Source organism: Podarcis bocagei, assembly GCF_964188305.1.
Source record: "Podarcis bocagei genome assembly, chromosome: 7".
Taxonomy (NCBI): domain Eukaryota; kingdom Metazoa; phylum Chordata; class Lepidosauria; order Squamata; family Lacertidae; genus Podarcis; species Podarcis bocagei.
The window spans coordinates 76,348,784-76,370,162 of record NC_138132.1 but is presented as its reverse complement, the minus strand read 5'-3'; the positions used below and the strand labels follow the sequence as shown (position 1 = coordinate 76,370,162).

The following is a 21,379-nucleotide window of genomic DNA, read 5'->3' as shown; positions in this document are numbered from 1 at the left end:
CATCCTGCTCTCACATTGGCCAATCAGATGCTTCAGTGGGAAGGCCATAAACAGGACAGGAATACAAGAGTTTTATGGGGCCAGTTTTATGATGGAGGTGGTGGTTCTGGGTTCCAAGAATACTGTCTGGAGAACACAGTGACCCTTGCGTAGTGTGACTGTCCAAAACACAAGGGCAGTATCCAAAAAGGGGGTCAGCCCCACTCTGGCCTGGAACGTCTTGTTCTCCTTAGAGGTCTGCTTCTGCAGTGAAAATTTGCAGTCAGACTGAGAACCATAACAGAGGACTGCCATGATGTTTAAGATGCTTGTCCTGAAGACAACATGGGCAATGCATTGGTGGAGTGGGGAACCTGGTGCTGACAGTTGTCCTTGCTAGCTGGAGATGGTGAGAGTTGTGAACCCAACATCTTCTGGTGGGTCTCAGGTTCCCTATCCGTGATGTAGAAAATGCTCCTCTAAGTAAGATTCCTCATGAGAAGATCACTTAACCCCCCCCCAAAAAAAAAATGTGTGCAGGGGCTCACAGCTGCCTGCACCACACTTGCCTTATTTCAGAAGCCCATTCTTTCCAAACACCAGAGTTGCGATGAGAGACTTTCACTCTTGCTGCCCAAGGCAGCAGTGAGCCTTCCAGCTGAAAACAGGTTCGGGGCAAAGCCCCAGTGACACCCACTGACTCCAAAGGCCTCCAGAGTCCACGGGTAAGAAGAGCAACCTTTATTAACCCACCCACCCCGGTTAATTTGGGCATAAAAAAAACACGGGGGAGACGATTGTGTGGTTCTTTGAAGGAGGTGGTTGTCCGTCGCTTACCCCCCTCTCCTAGAGTCAGTCCCCCCACCTTCCACTTTTTCCGCCTCTCTTTTTTTTGCAAGCGCCTTGTGCTGTTTAAATGGGGCAAGTTGGAGAATCGGCAGCGGAGGGAAAAGCTTGTTTGGTCGGAGTGTCTCAGAACTCCACTCCTGACTTCCGAAAATATATCAATATATATGTTTCTATCAGGGGTGCCTGTAGGAGGAAGCCCAGCCAAATAGAACCCCCTTACTTCTAGTAAAGGCAAGGCCGCTGTTTATTGGGGAGGGGGAATTGTCGACTGTGAAAGCGTTTTAATTTTATTAATTTTTTAAAATTCTAGGTTGCTTTTAATTTCTAGCCTAGAAATTGATTTCCTAACCATCTCAATAGGCTTCGCTGGGAGGGGGCGTCGTTTGAGAAATATCCCCTTTTGCAGGTGCACGTGTGGATGCATGTGGGTGGGTTTTTTAAAATTATTATTAATAGCGGGGAGACAGACCTGTGGAAAAGTTGCAGGCTTGTGTGGGAGGGAAGGAAAGCAACGTTGCAAAGGTTGCGCTAATGCAATTGCAATTTTTAAAATAAAAAAAATGCAGTTTTAAAAAATTACGTTTTTTGCAAGTGGCGGGGCAGGGGAGTGAAAGTGCGTTACCCGCGTGGAACGGAGAGAAAAAATAAGGCTGCAAGATTTTAGGTGACTGTAATATATATATATATTTAAAAAAGAACCACTCGCACACAACCAGATTAAAAATAAAACGCCAGGCAAACGAGCAGGGAGGGCTGCGTGGGCTGGCAGGGCAAGCCAGAAGGGGATACTCCAGGCGGGAAAGTGGGGGGTGGGGGAGAGAGAAAGAGAGAGAGAGAAAAAAGAGGTCGCTAGGCAGAGGCGCAGGGTCGATCCGCGGCTGGGGGGGGGGCGGCGGCGGCGGGGGTGTGTATGTGTGAGTGGAGATCAATAAACCTTTGGCGACCGAAACCATGTCTCCGGCGGCGGCGGCGGCAGCAGCTGTGGCGGCGGCGGCGCCCTCTCCCTGGCCAAGATGTCAAGTATTAACCCGGAGGGGCAGATCTGCCGCCGCTGCCGCCGCCACCGCTCTGAACTCCTCCCGGGCGCATTAAGCTCGGGTTGCTGGCTGCGGGATCCCGGCGCCCCTTGGCTGCTGCGCCGCTGGGGAGCTTTGCAAGCGGGTTCGCCGCCGCCGCCGCTCCAGCCGGCGCCTGCAAGGTGCTGCTTGTGCTGGGGCTGTTGCTGCTTTTGCTGCTGCTGCTCTTGCGGGAGGCTCATTCCAAGCGCGCAACTTGCAGCCTGGGAAGAGCAGCCGCCGCCGCCGCCGGCTGAGCGCGCCGCTGTCGCCGCCACCATGCCGGCCATCAAGAGGGAGCGCCCGGACCGCGAGGAGCTGGCGCTGGCCGCCTTTAACCAGCCCATGGAGACCTTGCCCGACTACCTGGTCCCCTTGGCGGCCGCCGCCATCCCCGTGGTGACCCCGCACCCGCCTGCCTACGAGCAGATCTTCGCCACCGCTGCGCACCACCAGCACCACCATCACCAGCAGCAGCGCGCTTACCTGGACTTCCACGCGGCGCCCCACGCCGCCGCCCACTCCCATCCGCACCCCCTCCCCGAGGACCTGATGCTGGAGCGCTTCTCGTCCATCCCGGATTTCCAGCCCTTCTTCGACAACGGCGAGCCTTGCATCGAGGTGGAGTGCGGCGAGAACAAGGCGCTCCTCTACATCAATAAGTTGTGCCAGGGCAGCAAAGGGCCCTCCATTCGCTACCGGGGAGAGTGGCTCACTCCCAACGAGTTCCAGTTCGTCAGCGGCCGGGAGACCGCCAAGGACTGGAAGCGGAGCATCCGGCACAAAGGTACCGACCGAGCGGCCGGCCGGCGGGGAAGAGAGCGAGCTAACCGGGGCGGGAAGTCGGGGCGCGCCAGGCGACGGGGGCTGCTCCTTTCGGCTTGCTCGGCTGGCTTCTCTCTGGGGCGAAAGTGCCGGCTTTCGAGGCGCGCAGGGCTCCTCGTCAGGCGGCTGGTGGGGAAAAGTAGGTAGGGTGTGTATGATTTTAGAAGGCTCCCTTTCCCTCATCAAACAGTAGACGGAACAAGCCTTTGCATCGTCCCGATCTCGGATAAGGGAAGGGGGTGGACAGGCTTGATAAGCTTTATTTTTCCCCAGGGCTCTTCGTTTTACCAGAAATAGTGTGCAACTGCTAAAATGATAGGTGGCTTGGGTTCAAGTGTCTCCGCGCCTCGCTATCCCGTAATCGCGTGGTGGGTTGATTGTTGTTCACTGAATGTTACGGGGAAAGATCTCTGTTCATGTTCCGAGGCACTCTTGACTCCTTTGCGCATTCCCGGAGATTCGACGTTCCGGTGGGAGGGGCGTGACCGCGTTAACTATCGGCGCGTGTTAGAAGAGAGTCCCGTCAAACTGGGAAACTCCCGCGGTTTTCCGAGGGGGCGCGTTCCCAGTTCCCTCTCCACCGCCGAATCCCTGGATGCCCAGCGGGGGGAACAGCTGTCGGCCAACGGGTGTGCGGGATGATGTTCCGCGAGGGTTTGTAAGTGCGTCCTTCACAAGCCTTGTCCTCCGCCCCACTTTTTATAAACTGCCCTTTTTACTTTCGGAAAGTCAAACTGACACAAACACGCCTTTAGAATAAACTCGCCTTTCGTGCGTGTGAACGAACGAACGCCGCGAATGCGCTACAGAATCCGAAAGAACCGACGGCGGAGATGAAGTTTTCGCGTGTGCTTAGAAAGTTGACGAGACTTATTGATGCGCGCCTCTTGTATTTTGCGGGCCAAGTAAAACCGAGGGTGGATTATTTATTTTTTTAAGAGCGGCGGCGGCAGCAGCATGTGCCCATGGGGGGGGGGGGAGATTGCACTTGTTGGGCGGTGGCGGAGTCTCGCGCGCGCGCGCGCCAGCCAGTTGGAGGGGGGGGGAGGTTGAGAATTGGAAGAGACTCATCTTTCCTCCACTTCAAACCAGAGCCGCCTGGCGCGGAGCGAAGGACTGTCTGGAGTGCGCCTCCGAAGTGACCCGAGGCTGCAACTTCTCGAGGCCAGGTTGAGCCGCCAGCGCTTTGGCGCCCGGAGTCTGGTGTGTGTTTCTGGGCTCTTTTTGCGTGTGTGCGTGTAGTGGGGGATCGAAGCAGGACAGCAAAGGGTCGACAGAGATACATACTTCTATCCTTTTTGGAGCTGCCTTTTGCGTTGTTTTCTCTGCTGCCCCGACGGCGCGTCCCCTTCGAGGCGCTGCTCGCCTGGCTGCGGAGTTGTGGTTTTGGCGCTGGGCGCCCTTCGCGGTTGTGTCTGCACAGCTGCTGTTTACGTCTAGCTCAGTGTGTGTATGTGTGAACGGCGCGCCCGCCCCGTCACCCCTACCCCCCCCCCGCCCGCCAAACCGAAGCTCTTCGCTCTTCCCTCTTCTCCAAGTGAGTGTAGCTTTTGCGCCGGGGCGGCTAGGCGCGACTTTGGAGAACCCCCTTTCCGCTGCTGCTCGTCTGCGACTGGCGGGAGCGCTTTTGGCGCGGTGGCCTCGCCTCTCGCCCGCACCCCCCCCCCCGAATGGCAAGTGAGGCGCAGCAACCTCGCTGCTTTCTGGAGGGGGGGGAGAAGGGGTGTTCAGAAACGCAAGCTTCGTGTTTGCGCGTAGCGTGGCATTCTTAGAGGGCGCGATCCTAACTTGGGAGCAAGTCCCTCTGAACTCAGCGGGGCCGATTTCCAAGTATGTGTGTGTCTTGTGAGAGGTTGAGTTTTTTACCGGCGTCGCAATGAGCGGAGCTGCTCCCCCCCCCCCACCTCGGACAGGCAAGAGGCACGTGGACCTGTGGTGTCCCTCCTCCAACCCGCAGTGTGGCGTCTTCCGTGGCTTGCTGTTGATCTGCCGCTTGCGTCCCGATCCGGGACTGGCCTCGGTGCTTTTGGGTCGCCCCTTCTGCCGACGCTGAGGTTAAGCGGAGGAGCGGGTCGGGGGGGGGGAAACCGCGGGTCTGCTGCGCCTGCCTTGCTCTACTCTGGAAGCGCGCCTGTGGGTGGGGGGAGTCGCTTCGGAGAGGGCTGATGCGAATAGAAACCGAAATCCCAACCCCAGCCGCTCAGTCCGGATCCGCCAATGCGCCGAGGCAGGTGGGTGGCGGCGGCGAGGGAGCTGGTGGGTGGGAGGGAGGGAGGTCTGTGCTGGCGGCTACTCCTCTTCCCTCCTCCTCCTTTATTAACAATTTAATTTCACAAAATCTCCCCGCACCTTCGCCCCAGCGACTTTCCCCGGGAAAAGTGGAGCGGCAAGCGGGTGCGTCGTAGTTGCTGTTGTGCAAGGAGGCGAGGATCGCCCCTGTGGCTTGCATTTGCGCGCTCTCTCTTTTTTACACCCCCCCCCCCGCGCGCCTCATTTTATTTTATTTTATTTCACTGCCCGGGCTCGGAGAGGCAGCTGAGGCTGGGCTGGGGCGAAGCGGGGGCCGGAGAGCTGGGTGAAGGAGGTGGGAAGCCCAAGAGGCGTCCGCCTTGACATGTCATTAGCCGAGGGCTGCATGTGTCACGCCGAGGGTCCCAAGAGCCATTAGGAGGTGACTGACACCTCGCCTTGTTTATTGATCGCCTCGAGGAGGAGGAGGAGAGCGGCTGTTGTTGCCGCCGCTCTAATGATGCTGCTACCCCCTTCCTCCGGCCGCCTTCAAGAAAAGCCCCCTCATTCCTCTGGGAAGGAGAGCTGGTGTTCAAGGGACGGAGAAAAGAGTTTTTCAGGGGCAGCGGGGGCTAAGCTCCCTGCGCTCCCCGCCTGTCTCTTCAGCCTGTTGTTTGCCTTTCTTTACCTGCTTTCAGTTGTGTGTGTTTTATCCTTAGAGTGCTGGCGTCATGGCTGTGAATTGCAAATGCAGGCATCTTGAATGGTGTTTGCTTGATCCAGGGGGAGGCGGGGTGGGTGCAGAGCAGTGCTGCTCCTCCAAGGCCTCTCCTTTTCAGGGTTCCCCTATTATTTTTCAGCCTGGCGAACATTTTTAACAAGGTTAGATAGGGGCTAATGAGCACTGCTACTCCTTTTCATCATTACCACAGGGTACAAAGTTCAATTAGGGTGCAAGCCAGGGCCCTGTAAAAGGGGGTGGGGGTGGGTAGAGGCTGGCTTGTTTTGTGCAAAGCCTCTCAGTCTCTTTCTTTTTAAAAGCCAAACTAAATACTTGTTTTGTTCTTTCCATTCTCCCCATTCCCCTCTTTTTTCTTTTTCATCCAGGGAAAAGTTTGAAGACTCTTATGTCCAAAGGAATCTTACAGGTACATCCTCCAATCTGTGATTGCCCTGGGTGTCGAATTTCGTCTCCAGTGGTAAGATGATTGCGAAAAACCAAAATGAGAACGCAAAGAAATAATTTCTCTGTTTTAATATTTGACCACATTTCTATTTGATAATTTCTCATTCTATCCACCCCTCACCCCTGCCAGTGTGCACACTGTATATATGCTGGTGGGAGACAGGGGTTTGTGGTCCTCAGTGACAATTGAGAGAGCTATATCTTGTGATGTTCTTATGCTGAATGCATCTAGTTTTAGCTCCCATGTTAGAGAGGAGGGTTCAGGGTTGCAGCCTCCAATAGGCAGGCAAAACTGCTATTCAAGGATGCCAACTCAAGTGTTTGCGAGCTTTCTATCAGCTTTCCTGGTCATCCATTTCCCCTTTCTGGTATATTATTCAGCAGTGCAAAATAGTCAGTGTAAGAGGATTTGAAGCTAGATTATGATATTGGAATGTGTATGTTTTGGAACTGTGTTGGCAAAAGACTGTAGGAATAACAATCCTATCTTGAAAAAAGAAGAGAACACTATGTTCGGGGGGGGGGAATAAATCATATTTTTCTGAAAATGGGAATAATGTACAGCATGATTAGTAGGGTTCAATTAAATGCAAGGCCCTGTTCTCAACTGTGCCGATACTTCAATCAATGAGATACTTCCACGTAAATGTGCTTACACCCAGGATCACTTAAGGCAGCTGGTTTTGCACACTCTAGCACCCTGCTGTACTCTAAATTGAAATGATGAAACAATGGGGTGGGGTTCCCAGCCCCACACCTTTCAAATCATATTTATGGGCAAAGAGTGGATTTGCAACCCACATTATGTGTATAGAATCTGGAGCAGAAATCTGTAATTCTCCGCTGTTGAAGAGTGTGATGTCGTTAAGAGTATAGGGTTTGGGTTTCAGTTTGTGATTACTGAATTGACTCGCATCAGTACTTTTCGACAATTGCATGGCATCCTATTTTTCTCTCGTAAAGGTGGTGTTAAACGAAGTGATATAACACAAAGTGAGGCTTGTTGAGTAAGAAGTGCATCTGTGTGTCTATAAACATTTGTAAATGAGCACTGAATGCCAAATGAGGATTTGTGGGTCTGTGGAGTGCAAATGTGGTTATTGACAGCTGATTATTTGCAGTATATGGCTTGGTTGTGGTAGGTTCATTTCCAAAAATTCCGTTACGGTTTTTTGTGTGTGCGATGAGGGAGACCCCAGGGTCATCACAGCAAAACTATTTGAGGCTGGTTTAAATTCATAGTGTAGATGTGCTCTTAAGAGAGCTGATTTGAGGATGGCCAGTTCTTCAGCCTTGGAGAGCCTGATCCTGCCTACCCCAATTAAATTGTACTGGCAGTGGAGGGCAGGCAATCTAGGCCTGCTTATATTATCACTCACCAGCTTCAGTAGCTGTGCTGGGGAAAGTCCAGAGCCCCCAGGCTCTAGACACTGGGTGGGCTTTTCTTCTTTGTACAGTGGTGGGCACTTCTCTGATTGGGACATGCGAGATCTAGAGGCTGCTGCAACATTGCAGATATCTTGAATTGCTCCTTTGGGAAAGGTGGTACCCTGCTGCCTGAGAGGGGAAAATATGTGTTGTTGTTGTTGTTGTTTGCCAGCAGGTCTCAGGGCAGGTTGCAACAATTTAACATTCATAATTAAAAGCGGCTAAACCAAATTTTGCTTGTAAGAATAGGGTCCTGAAAAAACACACCTCTAGTGTCAGAGGCCGGAGTGAAGAGGTTGCCTCTTCAAGCATTTGTGGAAAGCTGTATAGTGAAGGTGTCAGACGCACCTCTGTCAAGGAGGAAGTCCACAATTTGAGGGCTGCCACATGAAATGTCCCAAACTTCTGAGGGTAGCATAAATACCAAGGCGCGCGCGCGCGCACACACACACACACACACGTTTATCTTAACACCCGAGAGGGTCTGTAGGTAAGGATAGTTGTCAGTGCCTTAAATTGGGCCCAGAAACAATGGCAGCCAATGGAATTGTTTTGGGTTATATGGGTTCTAAAGACAACCTGTTAGTAATCTAGCCACTGCACTTTGAACCAGTCGAGGTTTCTGAGTCATCTGTAAGGGCAGCCCTGCTGTAGGCCAAGGATGGAGAACCTGTGGCTTTTCTGATGCTGTTGCACTCAAATTTCCATCAGTCTTAGCCAGTATGGACAGTGTCAGGAACAATGGGAGCTAGAATCCTGATGACCTCTCGGGGGCCCACAGGTACCCCCACCTTTGTAACAGGCTGTAGCTTAAGTCATTCAGGATAATCCAGTTCTAGTTTAAGTTCAGCATGTCCAGAAAGGGATTAATCCAAGTTTACGCCCGTCCCTTCACAGAATGAACTGGTTTAATTCATTTTCAGTTCACAGTTTGTCCAAATGATCCTTGGCAAAATAAAATAAAAATAAAGCATTCAGCATTATTATTATTATTATTATTATTATTATTATTATTATTATTATTATCTCAAAGTGAGTTAAAAATAAAATTAAAACCAATATACAGCTAAAATGAAACAAAAACTAAAAAATATTGTGTTTACGTAAAAAAAGGAATCCAGCACATCTCACCCACTGAAAGATGCCACCATATCTAAACATTATAAGTTGCTGTGCTGAAATATAAAATATACTTTAAAAGACTAAGGAAGCATTAAAAAAACACACAGTGGAATTGGGTTGTTTATTTCCTCCAGTAATTATTATATTTAAGCTTACAGGCCCAAAGAGTAAGAGAATGAACACAAAGATGAACTTCACATCTTTCTACCAGAAAAAACAAACTTAATTTATCTTCAGTTCACCCAGCAATTATGGGAATTATTTACAGGTGTAGTTTAGGGAGTTTTTAACTAATTAACTGAACTTGGTAACGCAGAGCTAGTTCACTTCAAGCACTGTGCCTCTTAAAAAGTGGGGCTCTTTAGTGTCCAAATGCTTAGGCCCTAATATTTTTTTTAGTCTTGTCAAGAAGTTTCTTTATTGTTTCTGCTGCAACAAATGTAACATGGCTACCACACTGGAAGGTTGGAGCCACTGTCACCTAAGAGTGCGTTCTTATGAGCACCCTTCCCTTTTTTTGGGTGCTGTCGTGCTGAACAGGAAGTATACAAAGTGATATCTCCCCTCACCACAAGATGGGAACTGTGGTGTAGTTAGTTAGTTTTAGGCTTTCACCAGGGGCAGGCAGGGTTCACTTTGGATCAGGTATATGGAACTTTTGACTCTCCGGATATTGCTGAACTACAGCTCCTATCACCCCCAGCCATTGGGCATGCTTACAAGGGCTGATGGAAGTTGTTGAGCAACATATGGAAGGCCAAAGGTTCCTGACATCTGCTGTGGATGGTAATGTGTATTACTTCACCTATTTTAAATACAGTGGTACCTCGAGTTACAAACGCTTCAGGTTACAAACTCTGCTAACCTGGAAGAGTTACCTTGAGTTGAGAACTTTGCCCCAGGATGAGAACAGAAATCATCATCATCATCATCAAACCTTTATTGGCATCACTTACAAACATTCAGAATAAATAGGCCAATGCAATCTCGTTGCCATTTCAACAGTTCAATCATTTGCCAAAGGGAAGAAGAGGCGAGCAATCTATTTCACCTCTGTGGGTCTCCAGCAAGGGCAGGGTCCTGTAGCGTACTTCGGCAGCAAAAAATCAAATAGAGGAACTTAGCTACTGTCTTGGTGAGCTCCTGGTCTCTCCCCTGTAATAAGAAGCGTATAACCTCTGTCTCTGGTTTCCTCATTGGGATACATAGATGGTCTAAGAATTGTTGGCGGAGATCAAGGACGGAAATCATGTGCTGGTGGGGCAGTGGCAGCAAGAGGCCCCATTAGCGAAAGCACGCCTCTAGTTAAGAACAGTTTCAGGTTAAGAACAGACCTCTGGAATGAATTAAGTTCATAACTAGTATAGTTATAGTAATAGTACTATACTATAGTATAGTATAGTAAGCCAACCCTGCTGTATTTGGAAGGCCCTTCCAAACAACAGTCAACCTCTGCCCCAAAGCCCTATGCTAATGCACCAGTGAACTTGAATAAGAGAAAATGGATCCATTAGGACAAACAACACATTACCCCACCAACTTCAGGCAGCCCCCTCTCCTGAGTTCTTTCTTATAGCCAGTCCGGTTGGGTTGACCCCAGCTGTCAACTTCCTCCTCCTCCTCAGTCTTAGCATTGCCCCATGTAGAACCTAGCAGTGAGGAGAAGGGGGAGGATGGAGACAAAAGTTGAATTACTTGGCTTTGCCTGTCATTGGCTCTGGCTCTGTTTGGGCTCCCTACTCTCCACTCTTCTAGTCTCAACGGACACCAGCCATCACTGATACTTCTAGATCCTTTACTGTTGCTTGAGGCTCAAGTGGCCTTGGTGGCACAGAGTGCTTTCATCAGCTTTGGCTGGTATTCGAGCTCCCCCCCCCCCCCATTTGGACAGGGATAGCCTAATGTCTTTTGTCTATGCTCTGGTAACCTCTAGGTTAGATTACAACAACGTGTTATCCATGGGGCTGCCTCTGAAGACTGTTTGGAAACTTCAGCTGGTGCAGAATTCAGTGACTAGGTTGCTCACCAGGACAGGATGGTTTGAGCATATAACACCAATCCTGGCCTGACTTCACTAGCTGCCAATTAATTTCCGGGCCCAATTCAAAGTGCTGCATTTGACCTATAAAGCCTTAAACGGCTCAAGACCACAATACCTCAAGGATCGCCTCTCCTCATATGAAGCTACCCAGACCTTTCAATCATCATAGGCCCTTCTTTGTGTGCCTTCTCCATGAGAACAGGCCTTTTCTGCAGTGGCTCCCCATTTGTGGAATGCTCTCCCCAGAGAGGCTCACCTCGTGCCTTCATGACATATCTTTAGGCAGGGGTGGAGCTAGGCTCTATTTCACCTGGGTCAGAGACCCGCTTTGGCACCCTCCCCCATGCACATTTTTGCACGCACACACACAGAGGCTGGGAGCATCAATGGCACCCCTCTGGAGGCTTCACCTGGGGCAAAAAACCTGGCTGCCCCCCTCCCCCAGTAGCTAGGGCTTTGCTTTAGGCACCAGGCAAAAACATTCCTCTTCACCCAGGACTGGGGCTGATTAAACAACCAATGACCTTTTAAACTGGGTCAGGTGGGGTGTTATTGCTTTGTTTGTTATTATGTTACGTATTTTCATTTTTTTATATACTGTAAACCGCCCTGTGTTTCTTGGATGAAGGGAAGCATATAAAATAAACAGACAGACAAATAATACTCCACACATTCTTTATGTGTGGGACTAATGGAGGTCAGAAAACTTGCCGGCCGCTTTGCAAGGATTGGGCTGGTCAAATGGGTGCCTCTCAGTCCCAGACAGCCACTCTGTGTATGAACATGTCCTAAGAGTGGGCACAAGCAGGGCAGAGCTGAACAAGATCAAATAGTCAATCTAAAGAGCCGCAGAGTCTCTTAATTAAAAGAAGGGTAGAAACTTCTGAAGCTTTGCTTGTGTGCTTTTGCCACATTATTGAGCTTCCGTGTCATTCTCGCTACAGCCCCCCACCCTGCCAGCAGCTCTCTGAGAAGAGGACTATAAAGGTGCTCCTGGTGTAGATGATTATTTTAAATTGTTAGCCAAAAATAGTTTATAGCATGTAGAACTCCCTAGAACACGGAGTACCTGGAAGTTTGGGTAGTAAAGCAAGTGTTTCACAGTTTGTTTTATAACTCTAGTATTATAGGTTAAACTTGCCCGCTTTTAATCCTAGGTGTCATAAGCAGTGTGCCATTTTCATGGTTTCACAGCAACAATGATAATTGGAAGCACAGCAGATTCAGGTTTCCTTGAGATGGTGATTCTGTAAGGCTGAAAAACGTCACATGCGTTTTGACAGCAACACAATTTATAGCTGTGGAGTGCACTAAATAAAATATTGTGTGGCTATTTACATATAAAATACATGTCTGAAGGGAAGGCTTGTTGGGAAGGGAAAAGGGCTTTTGACACATGGTTTGCTGAGTCTGCATTAATATACGTTAATTGGTCCTTTATGATATATGGTACTTTCTATATAGGGTCATGCTAGGTTTGATGACTGGGGTGATTTTGTGCAGTGCATATTCACAAGGTGTTTGCCAACATGGGTCCTTGTGTGGCTGATTGCTGCACATTTTGGAAGAGTGGCATGCTCACACCTGTCTGTGTACAATTTGCCAAGTGGCTACTGCGCAGGGGATCCAGAGAAGTTGCTTTGTATGTGCAGATGTGTACAGCTGTCTGTGCAAAAGCAGTTGTGCACTGTATGGAGAATCCCACTTACAAAGGAAGTGCAAAGCATGCTGTCTGCTGTAAAGAGAGGAGTAATAAGGCAAAGAGTAAATTTCTACTCTGTGCTTATGGCTAACTCTCTTCCTTCCTGCAAATATGAAATCAGTGGCACCTTCAGCATGTATAATCTTCTTTAGATCACACCTATTTGTCTTGATCGGCCTTACAAATAAGTTCATACAATTTATTTCTCTCTCCCCATTTTACTAACCCAAGTGCTTAAATATCCCTTAGTTAGCCACATGTCAGCCTAAAAGAAAACCAGCCTTTACAATGCTTCCCTACCTAGTTGCCTGGAGTTAATTCTAAACTTGCTGCAGGTGACCAAGCAAAGGCATAAGATAGTGGCTTTGGGCACTGGCGGAGGAAGATGCGTGTGGGGGGGAGCGTACCGCTCCTGCCAGCGTGATCCCGGAGGGGTGCCATCACGGCTGCCCCCCCTGCCCATGCTGGGCGCCATGCCCCTACGGGCTGCGCGCCACGCCCCTGCCTGCTCTCCGTCCCCTGGTGCCGGAGCATGAAGCTCCGCCACTGGCTTTGGGTCTGCATACAGGGCCTTCCAATGTATATTCAAAGATTATAGGAGCAAGATTTCACCTATTTCTGTCAACATCAGGGGATGTTCCCACCCTGTTGCAGTCTTGATGCGTGAAACTTTTCCCCACTGAAGTAGAAAGAACAACAATATTGCAGAATTTGTGTGTGTTTTTGTAGCTTTGGATTGAGGCCATTGTCTTTTACTGTTTAACTTCTTAGGGAGGTTATCTTGATGGGTTTTAAACTAGGCTTTTCAAAAGCAGGGAAATATTTAACTTCAAAGTATCCTTCTGGGAGTCCATCCACCAAATAAAACCCACTCCACTCCCCACTCTCTTTAAAATGCTGTCATGTCAGTAACGGTTGGTTCCCTTCTGGGAACGGCATGCTCAGCAATCTTAGCAAGGCTGGAGAACAATGGGGAGTCTTCTAATAGTGTGATGCAACCTCCCACGTTGGAGAAGCTCTGTAGTTCAATGGCAGAGCATCTGCTTTGTACGCAGTGGCACTTGGAAGGTCCCAGGTTCAGTCCCTGGCATCTCCAGGTAGGGCTGGAAATGTCTCAGTCTGAAACCCTATACCATGGGTAGGCAAACTAAGGCCCAGTCACTTTCTAAATCCGGCCTGTGGACAGTCCGGGAATCAGCGTGTTTTTACATGAGTAGAACATGTGCTTTTATTTAAAATGCATCTCTGGGTTATTTGTGGTGCATAGGAATTCATTCATTTTATTTCCCCCCCAGAATATAGTCCGCCCCCCCACTAGGTCTGAGGGACAGTGTTTTGGCCCCCTGCTGAAAAAGTTTGCTGACCCCTGCCCTACACAGTGGATCCTCATGTTACGTACTGCCCTCCCTATGAATGCTTCAGGTTACGAGCTCCGCTAACCCGGAAGTAGATGCTCCCGGTTGCAAACTTTGCCCTGGGATGCAAGCGGAAGTTGTGCTCCAGTGGCGCGGCAGCAGCAGGAGGCACCATTAGCGAAAGCGCGCCTCATGTTAAGAACAGTTTCAGGTTACAAATGGACGAAGGAACTGTAGAGAGGCTTCTGAGCTAGATAGACCAATGGTCTGTTAGCTTCCTATGCTCCTTGGAAACAATGCCCCAGTGTATTTAGACAGCTACTCAAAAGTAACCCTGCAAAAGCATCCAGGTGAAGAACGCATGACCATAATGGAAAAAATAAAACAAAAATCACTTCCAATGCCTACCTAAAAACCATCAGGGATGAGGCCAGTTATAGTGTCTCTGGAAAAGTCTCTAGGAAAGTTCATTATGGGGCTACTGCCACAGCCAAAACTGGGCCCTGTCTTGATTACCCTGACACTAACTACAACTTTCTTTAGACAGTGGAACAAAAACAAACAAACCCAAGGCCTCCAGTGATTGAGTGTAACCAACTGGCCAGTTCACATGGGAAAAGGTGGTCTTTAAGATACCCTAATCCAAAACAGTGTAGGGCAGACAGGGCAGGTGAGTCTTTGGCCCTGAATTCCCATCAGCCACTGCCAGCGTGGCCAGTGGTGTGGGATGATGGGAGTTGTAGTTCAGCAACATCTGGAGGGCCAGTAGTTCCCCCGCACAGATGTATAATAGATCCGAGGACCAATACCTTGATTTGTGCATTGCACTTAACTCCATTGTCCCTTGAGCTGCATTTTGAAAACGCAGAGCAAACACACACACACACACACACACACACACACATGCACCCACACACAATCAACTTGCACAATTATGATGGGGCTGCTGACTAAAACCTATGTTGGGGACCCCCCCCCCCATATGTGCTTTCTTTCACAACTGCTTCCTGGCCTCTTCCCATCTTTGATTCTCATTTCCTTTCTTAAACATGGCAGGTGGGGTGTGGGGTGGAGAAAGGCAAACAGCACAATCCAAGGGATATTTGCACAGAAAGAAAAGTCACCGGGTAGCAAGCATGTCTGAGGATTGCAGCCGACACTTTCTCAGGCTGTGTGCTCTGAAGTCTGCCCCATTGAAGTGAATGGGATTTGTCTGCTGTAAACCTAGATTGAAGACTGCAGCAAATGCCTGCCTATCGTATTGCATGCTTATTGACAGCCAAACTTGTTAACTTTATTTTTTAATAATAGAAAGTAAGGAGGAGGAGGGGCTGCTTTTGAGGGGTAAATGCCCCCCCTCTCCATAGCCAAAGGGGTGAGCATTGAAATTCTCTAACCTGGAACTCCCTGTTCTTGCAAAGATTAAATTAAATTAACCCCATCCCCCATCCTTTCCTCCCTCCCCTCTGCTCCCCCTTTCTCTTGGGTCAAATCAAATTTGTAGTGTCAGGGGCTTTAATCAACCTCTGTGAATGGTTGGAGACCACATCAGCCACCCAGAAAGAGCGAGTGGAGGTTGGAACATTGATTTGAAGAGGAAATTGCATCTGGCTGTATAGATCCACATTTGGAAATCGGCTCAGCAGAAAGCAGCGTGCACACACACACACACACACACACACCCCACGCACACTGCAGCATGTGCCTGAAGCTGCTTCTCAACTGATTTCCCCCCCTCTGAAACCTCATTAGGAAAATCCAAGAACTGTTTCACCTTGTGAGAGGCTGATAAGGAAGGTCCCTAGCTCAGTAGTAGAGCACCTGCTTTGCATGCAAAAGGTTCCAGGTTCAATCTCTGGCATCTCCAGGTAGGATTGGGAGGCACCCTGGCTGAAACCCTTGAGAGCTGCTGCCAGCCAGTGTCTATCATACTAACCAAATGGTCTGGCTCAATATGTCAGCTTCCTTTATTCTAGCCATTCCTTGGAATTAGGGTTGCTCAAGCGGAAAGCGCTGTGTTTCCCAGTGAATGGGGTTGCATCATAGGGCATCTTTATTACAGATGCCACTTGTTTACACATTCACTGGGACTCCAGATAACATTTGTTAGGGAGTGGACCAGTGTTTGGGATTTTGGTGAGAGGAGTCGGAGGTTCAAATCTACCTCCCATAATTAATATCATGAAATAATGATTCATTATTTCAGGGTCTGATTCCCACATGCATGTCCGTCAACTGATGCCTGGACACTTGGGGTTGTATCCAATGCTAATCCCGCCCAGAGTAGACCTGTTGAAGTTAATTGGCATGGCTAATGTATATCCCACTAATTTAAATGAGTCTCCTGCAAGTAGGACTTCGTTGGCTAGTACTCACAATTGCTGGCAGCTGAATGCGTGAGCAGACACCTCACTGAAAAGCATCATATCGGGGGGGGGAGTAAAGGTTTATTTTGAATGTGTTTCATCTTAATGGTTTATATCCCACCTTTCTGTAACAAGCGCAGTTAAGGTAGCTTACAAAACCAAAGTACAAACCATAAGTTAAAAATAAGATCCTTAACAGGAACATCCTACACAAATGCAGGCTCTATCAGGGTTGTCCCATTCACCTGCATTTCCATCGCTTGCTGTTACACCAATCAAGTGTGAAGTTTGTGTCTGCTTTCATGAAATCTTGGGCCTGCTTCTCACTGAGGCGATGAGTTTGCATATAATGCTAATCTGTGGTTGAACTTTAGCCATAGTTAAAACAGAGGTGTCAGACAGATTATCACTTAAACCTTGGTTTGCTATGTTTCCACCTCCTGCTTCCCCCTTTAAGGGAGACACAAACCTGGAAGAGCTTCTCCTTGCTCAAGGCTCAGCTTTTACATGGTCACGGCTCCTTAACCATCATTCACATGAAATGCTCCATGCACATATGATCCCAAGTATCTGTACAGCAACTGTCACAAGTTGGCTGGTGCAGCTCCTCCCACATTAAAGGTGAGTTTCCAGTCCACCTGGTGAGTCAGGTATGGGGAACCTTTGACCCTCCAGATGTTGCTGAACTACAACTCCCATCAGCCCCTGCAAGCATGCAGCAACATCTGGAGGGCCAAAGGTTCCTCACACCTGCAGCAAGTCCATCACTTATGTGCTTAACCACTACTTTATGCCTGTTCCATTGGATGGAACTCCTGCAAAAAAAATCTGGGTCCCAGTGCCTTTTAACACCTGGTGACATAATTTTAACCCTATATCTGAAAGCATATTTGTACTATAAATCCAAAGCAGATTCAGCACACATTTAAAGCACATGACTTCCCTGGAAGCTTCCTAGAGACTCTGTAGTTCCCCCTCACAGATCTACCATTTCTAGCACCCTTAGCAAACTATAGTCCCCAGGTTTCCTTGGGAGAAATTTGTGCTTTAAATCAGGGGTCGGCTCTGTGCGGCCCACGAAGACCGGTTTACCGGCCCATGAGCCGCCCCCAAACTGAGCCGCCTGCTCGGCGAGTCCCCCCCCCCGCTGCACTAAACCAGCGCAGTGCTGGGACTCACCGAGCAGCACCAGAAACTGCATATGCGCACACAGATACCGGAAATCACGTCTGCGCATGTCCGGATGCTGAAAATTGCTTCTGGGCAGGCGTGATTTTTTGTGTCTGGGCATGCGCAGGAGCAATTTACGGCGTGGTGCTGCGCCAGTCTGGCCCACGGATGATCTCTGTGGGAGTGATCCGGCCCATGGCCGGTAAACCTTGCTGACCCCTGCTTTAAATGTATCGTGTGGAGCTCTTTTCAGTATCTTGAGCCCCTAATGTCAGGGACAAGTAACAACTCCCCTTTAAGCATAACTTGTATTTTTCACTTATCATACATCATGCAGGACTGTTAAATTTTGTCTGACAGGCTGTAGGGTAGCAAAAGCTACTGAACGGCCTCTGAAGACCCTACATATTAATGTATACTGTATTGATTTTGCAAGGAAATGTTTACAACCAGCCTATTATGGCAATACACTTCCTACGTGTTTATTCCGATACTTCATTTCTGGTTTTGGTGTTATGTTTATCAGTTTGCATGTTTATGCGTATGGCTGTTTGAACAATTTTTTTGTTGTTGCTGCCCTTTTTCTTTTCTGAGGCTTGAGCTCAAATTAAAGCCAGCCTGTCTGCTCTCTCCCTCTTTGTGATGCTGTTGAACTTACGAAAAGCAAAATATTCTGTGGGCAGGGGGGCGGAATTAAGCACCGGGGAAATTTTCCGCCCCACATCACTGGGGCCCCCTGAAGGTGCCTTGCCCAGAGCCCTACCCCCTCCCACCAAGCACACACGCGCACACACACACACACACGCTTGGAGCCAGCACTGGATAGACTGTTTAATCTCACAATGGATCTGTCTGTACTAGAACAGGCTGAAACGCAGACCGCATTTTACCTTGTGAATGGGAGTAGCAGGTTGTGCCTGCAAGTCAGTCATTAGGATCAAGAGGTGCACCAAAGCCCCACTCTAAGCATAGTTGTTCCAGAGCCCTGCTGAGTCTGTTTAAAAGAATTTCGGCTGCCATGCCCGGCACATTTCCTGGGCTTCTGATGAAATAAATACACACACAGAGGATTGTGCTGTTACCGTCAGGTAAGTAAGGCTCATGGAGGTCACTCACTTATTGAGCATTCATCTTGGATTTTCTTGCATAAAGCTTATGCAGAGGTTAGACAATATGTGGTTGTATTGAGCTTTCACTCTGATCCGCTTGTGAAAAGGTTATGCAACAATTAACATGCACCCTGATTTGCTTGCAAGGTGTCTCTGCATCTTCCCATTAATCATTTGTTCATCTCACACCTTTGAATGCATTTCCTTGTCACTTTCCTAACTGCAAAAGAACAGGGGTTTTTCCCTTAAGTGCCAGGGTGGCAGAGCGAGCGCTTTAATCCATTTTTGCACCAACCTAAATTTCCCAGTATGAGCCTGAATAGTCTTAACCAGGGGTTGGCGGCCACAAGTGGCCCACAGGGATCATTTTACTGGCCCATGAGCTGCCCCCAAACCAAGCCGCCCGCTTGGCAAGTCCCCACGTGCGGCACTAAACCAGCGCAGCACGGGGACCCGCTTTCACTGCGCCGGAAATCACGTCTGCGTAGATGCCAGAATCGTGGGTGGTAAACCTTGATGGCCCCTGGTCTTAACAATCTGGAGGCACCCTAAAACTGTAGATACCTAGCTAGTTGCAATATTTTTATCCTGCCCAATAACAAAGTTCTCTGTCTGGTTTATGTTGGCCTGTAAAAATGTGTTAAACAAAACATTGTCCCTAAGATGTTACTAGATTCTAGTCCTCATCATCCCTGACCATTGGCCATAGTGGCTGGTGCTGATGGGAGATAGAGTCTGGCAACAGGATCTGGAGAGGATCAGGTTGAAGAAGGCTGCTTTACAGTCTTTAGGCAATGCCCCCCCCCCCAGTGTTCCTAAGCAGAGACCCAGACTTTCACATTATCCACAACTGTTTTTCCTTCTTCATAGCTCGCTCATTGGAAAGCTTGCTCACTCTTCATTTTGAATTGGGTGCTAATTAAGTTCATTTTTAGGATTAACCCTGATTAAGTATGCCAGTGTAGTGTGGTTGGAGTAGGGCAGGTTTTGGGGTACTTGTGGCCCTCCAGATGTTGCTGAACTACAAATGCCATCAGCCCCAGAAAGCATAGAGGCCACTGCCCAGGGATGATGGGATTTGTAGTTCAGCAAACCTCTGTTGCACCAAAGGTTGGGAGACCAGGATTCAGATTCCCACCTACCCACGATGCTCACTTGAGTGATATTTGGCCAGTCACCCTCAGCCAAACCTACCTCAGAGTTGTTTGTGAGGCTGTAATGGGTAAGGCAGGGAGAGCCACATTATGCCACCTTGAGCTCCATGCAGGAAAGGTGAGGTTAAAAAAATTACCCCACACTATATGTTACGTTTAAAGTAGGACCCCCCCCCCCAAGAATCCTGGGAGCTGTAGTTTGTGAGGTCACCTCATAACAACTCTCAGCACTCTTAGTAAACTACCGATCCCAGGATGGGGAGGGAAGGAGCCCTAACAGTATAAGGGCAGATCCGCGACATACATTCAAAACCCATGATCTTGGGAGCTGTAGTTTCCCCCTCACAGAACTACAACACCCAGCAACCTAACAAGCTGTAGCTCCCAATATTCTTTTTGGGGAAAGTCATATGTTTTAAACATGCATTTTACAGGGTTTCTCAACCTTGGGGGCCACAGCTGTCATTGGACTACAACTCCCACTGGTCCTGCTAACTAGGGATGATGGGAGTTGTAGTTCAACGACAGCTACGGAGCCAAGGTTGAGAAACGGTGGGTGCGCAATATGTTTCTGGAGAAGGTGCGCAAGTTCCAGCCTCGATTCTTAGCGCGGGGACCTTGAAAAGGCGCCTCTAAGAATACTCAGCCCCCGCGATACAACATGCGGCGGGAGTGACCTCTGACAAGTGTTCCCCGCCTCCTGGCGGCTGCAGCGCCTGCTGTCCTTTGCTTGCTTTCCTTTCCCAGCGAGCGGAGCCGCGTCTCGCCCGCTGCGGCTGCCTTGGCGGCGGCGCCTCCTCCTCCTCCAGCAGAGCGCGTCTCTCCCGCTCCCGCTGCTGCCGCCGTCGCATCAATCAAGCGACGCAGCTGAGCAAGCCCACCCGGCGGCCGGGCGGCTAATCGGGCGGAAGGGCGCGGCGCTGGAGAGGAGAGGAGGCGGGCGGGGAGGTCACTGCAGGGGCAGGCGGAGGAGAAGGGGCCACCCGCTCCCCTGATGGAGGAGGAGGAGGAGGACGAGGCCAACGCCGCCGCCGCGCTGGCTGGCTGGTTGGCTTGCTAGCTGCTTGCTTGCAGCGACAGCAGCAGGAGAAAAACGAGAGGGAGAGACCCGCACGGGGCCGAGAGGAGTTTGCAAACTCGGTGAGTCTTCAGTTCCGCCCCCTCTCACTTTTGCACAGAGAAAAAGAACGGCTTACAGGGAGCAGCCCCTTCTACTCTCTTGGGAGGGGGCGCACGGAAAGAGTTACTGTTCATACGTTACTTTGAACTCGCAGGAGCGAGGTCGCGCCCGCGGGGAATGCAGCATCGTTGTCAAGAGCCAGCTTTTTACCCCCTCCCGCTTCTTGCGGATTCAGTGGAACGTGTGAAAAGGGCTTCAAAGTTACGAGGCGGCCTCCCCAAGTAAGGGGCTCCAAAATGCACTTTGCAAGAGTCTGTGTTGCATTGTGTTGCAGCTTCCCCTTCCCATTCCATTAGAACCTGAAAGCAAACCTCATTGAGCTCAACAGGCCTACTTATTGGGATGAAGTGCATATAAGGTCCCTCTCCTTAGGTGCAATCCTGTGTACACCTGCCTGGGACCATTGCACGTGCTAAGCACACATCAGTGCAATGGGATTTGCTCCTTGGTAAGCATGCATTGAGGTTGCTGCCCATTCCTATGGGGAAATCTGTGGCTCTCAAGGGCTGCAACTCCCAGCAGCCCTGACTTGGCTTGTTTAGTGGGGTTTGCTCCCAGATAAATGGGCATAGGATTTCAGCTGTAGTTACACACACGTGCACACACGTATTGGGGTTGTTGTGATGGCC

General features: G+C 49.6%; 1 protein-coding gene across 10 annotated transcripts in view; it reads left to right on the top strand.

The window, feature by feature from the left end:
• SAMD11 (sterile alpha motif domain containing 11) overlaps positions 1-21,379 on the top strand; it is a 333,961-nt gene that overhangs the window by 165,361 nt on the left and 147,221 nt on the right. Inside the window, exons 1-2 of one of the 10 annotated variants that reach the window (XM_081201454.1) lie at positions 1,765-2,670; positions 6,045-6,136. In XM_081201454.1, coding sequence (XP_081057580.1) covers positions 1,842-2,670; positions 6,045-6,136 — 921 coding nt within the window. In that variant the 5' untranslated portion in view covers positions 1,765-1,841. Of the gene's footprint in view, positions 1-1,764; positions 2,671-3,346; positions 3,367-3,796; positions 3,912-4,835; positions 4,940-6,044; positions 6,137-21,379 lie in introns of those variants that run through there. The other 9 variants (XM_081201453.1, XM_081201451.1, XM_081201458.1 and 6 more) reach the window with 9 other exon arrangements.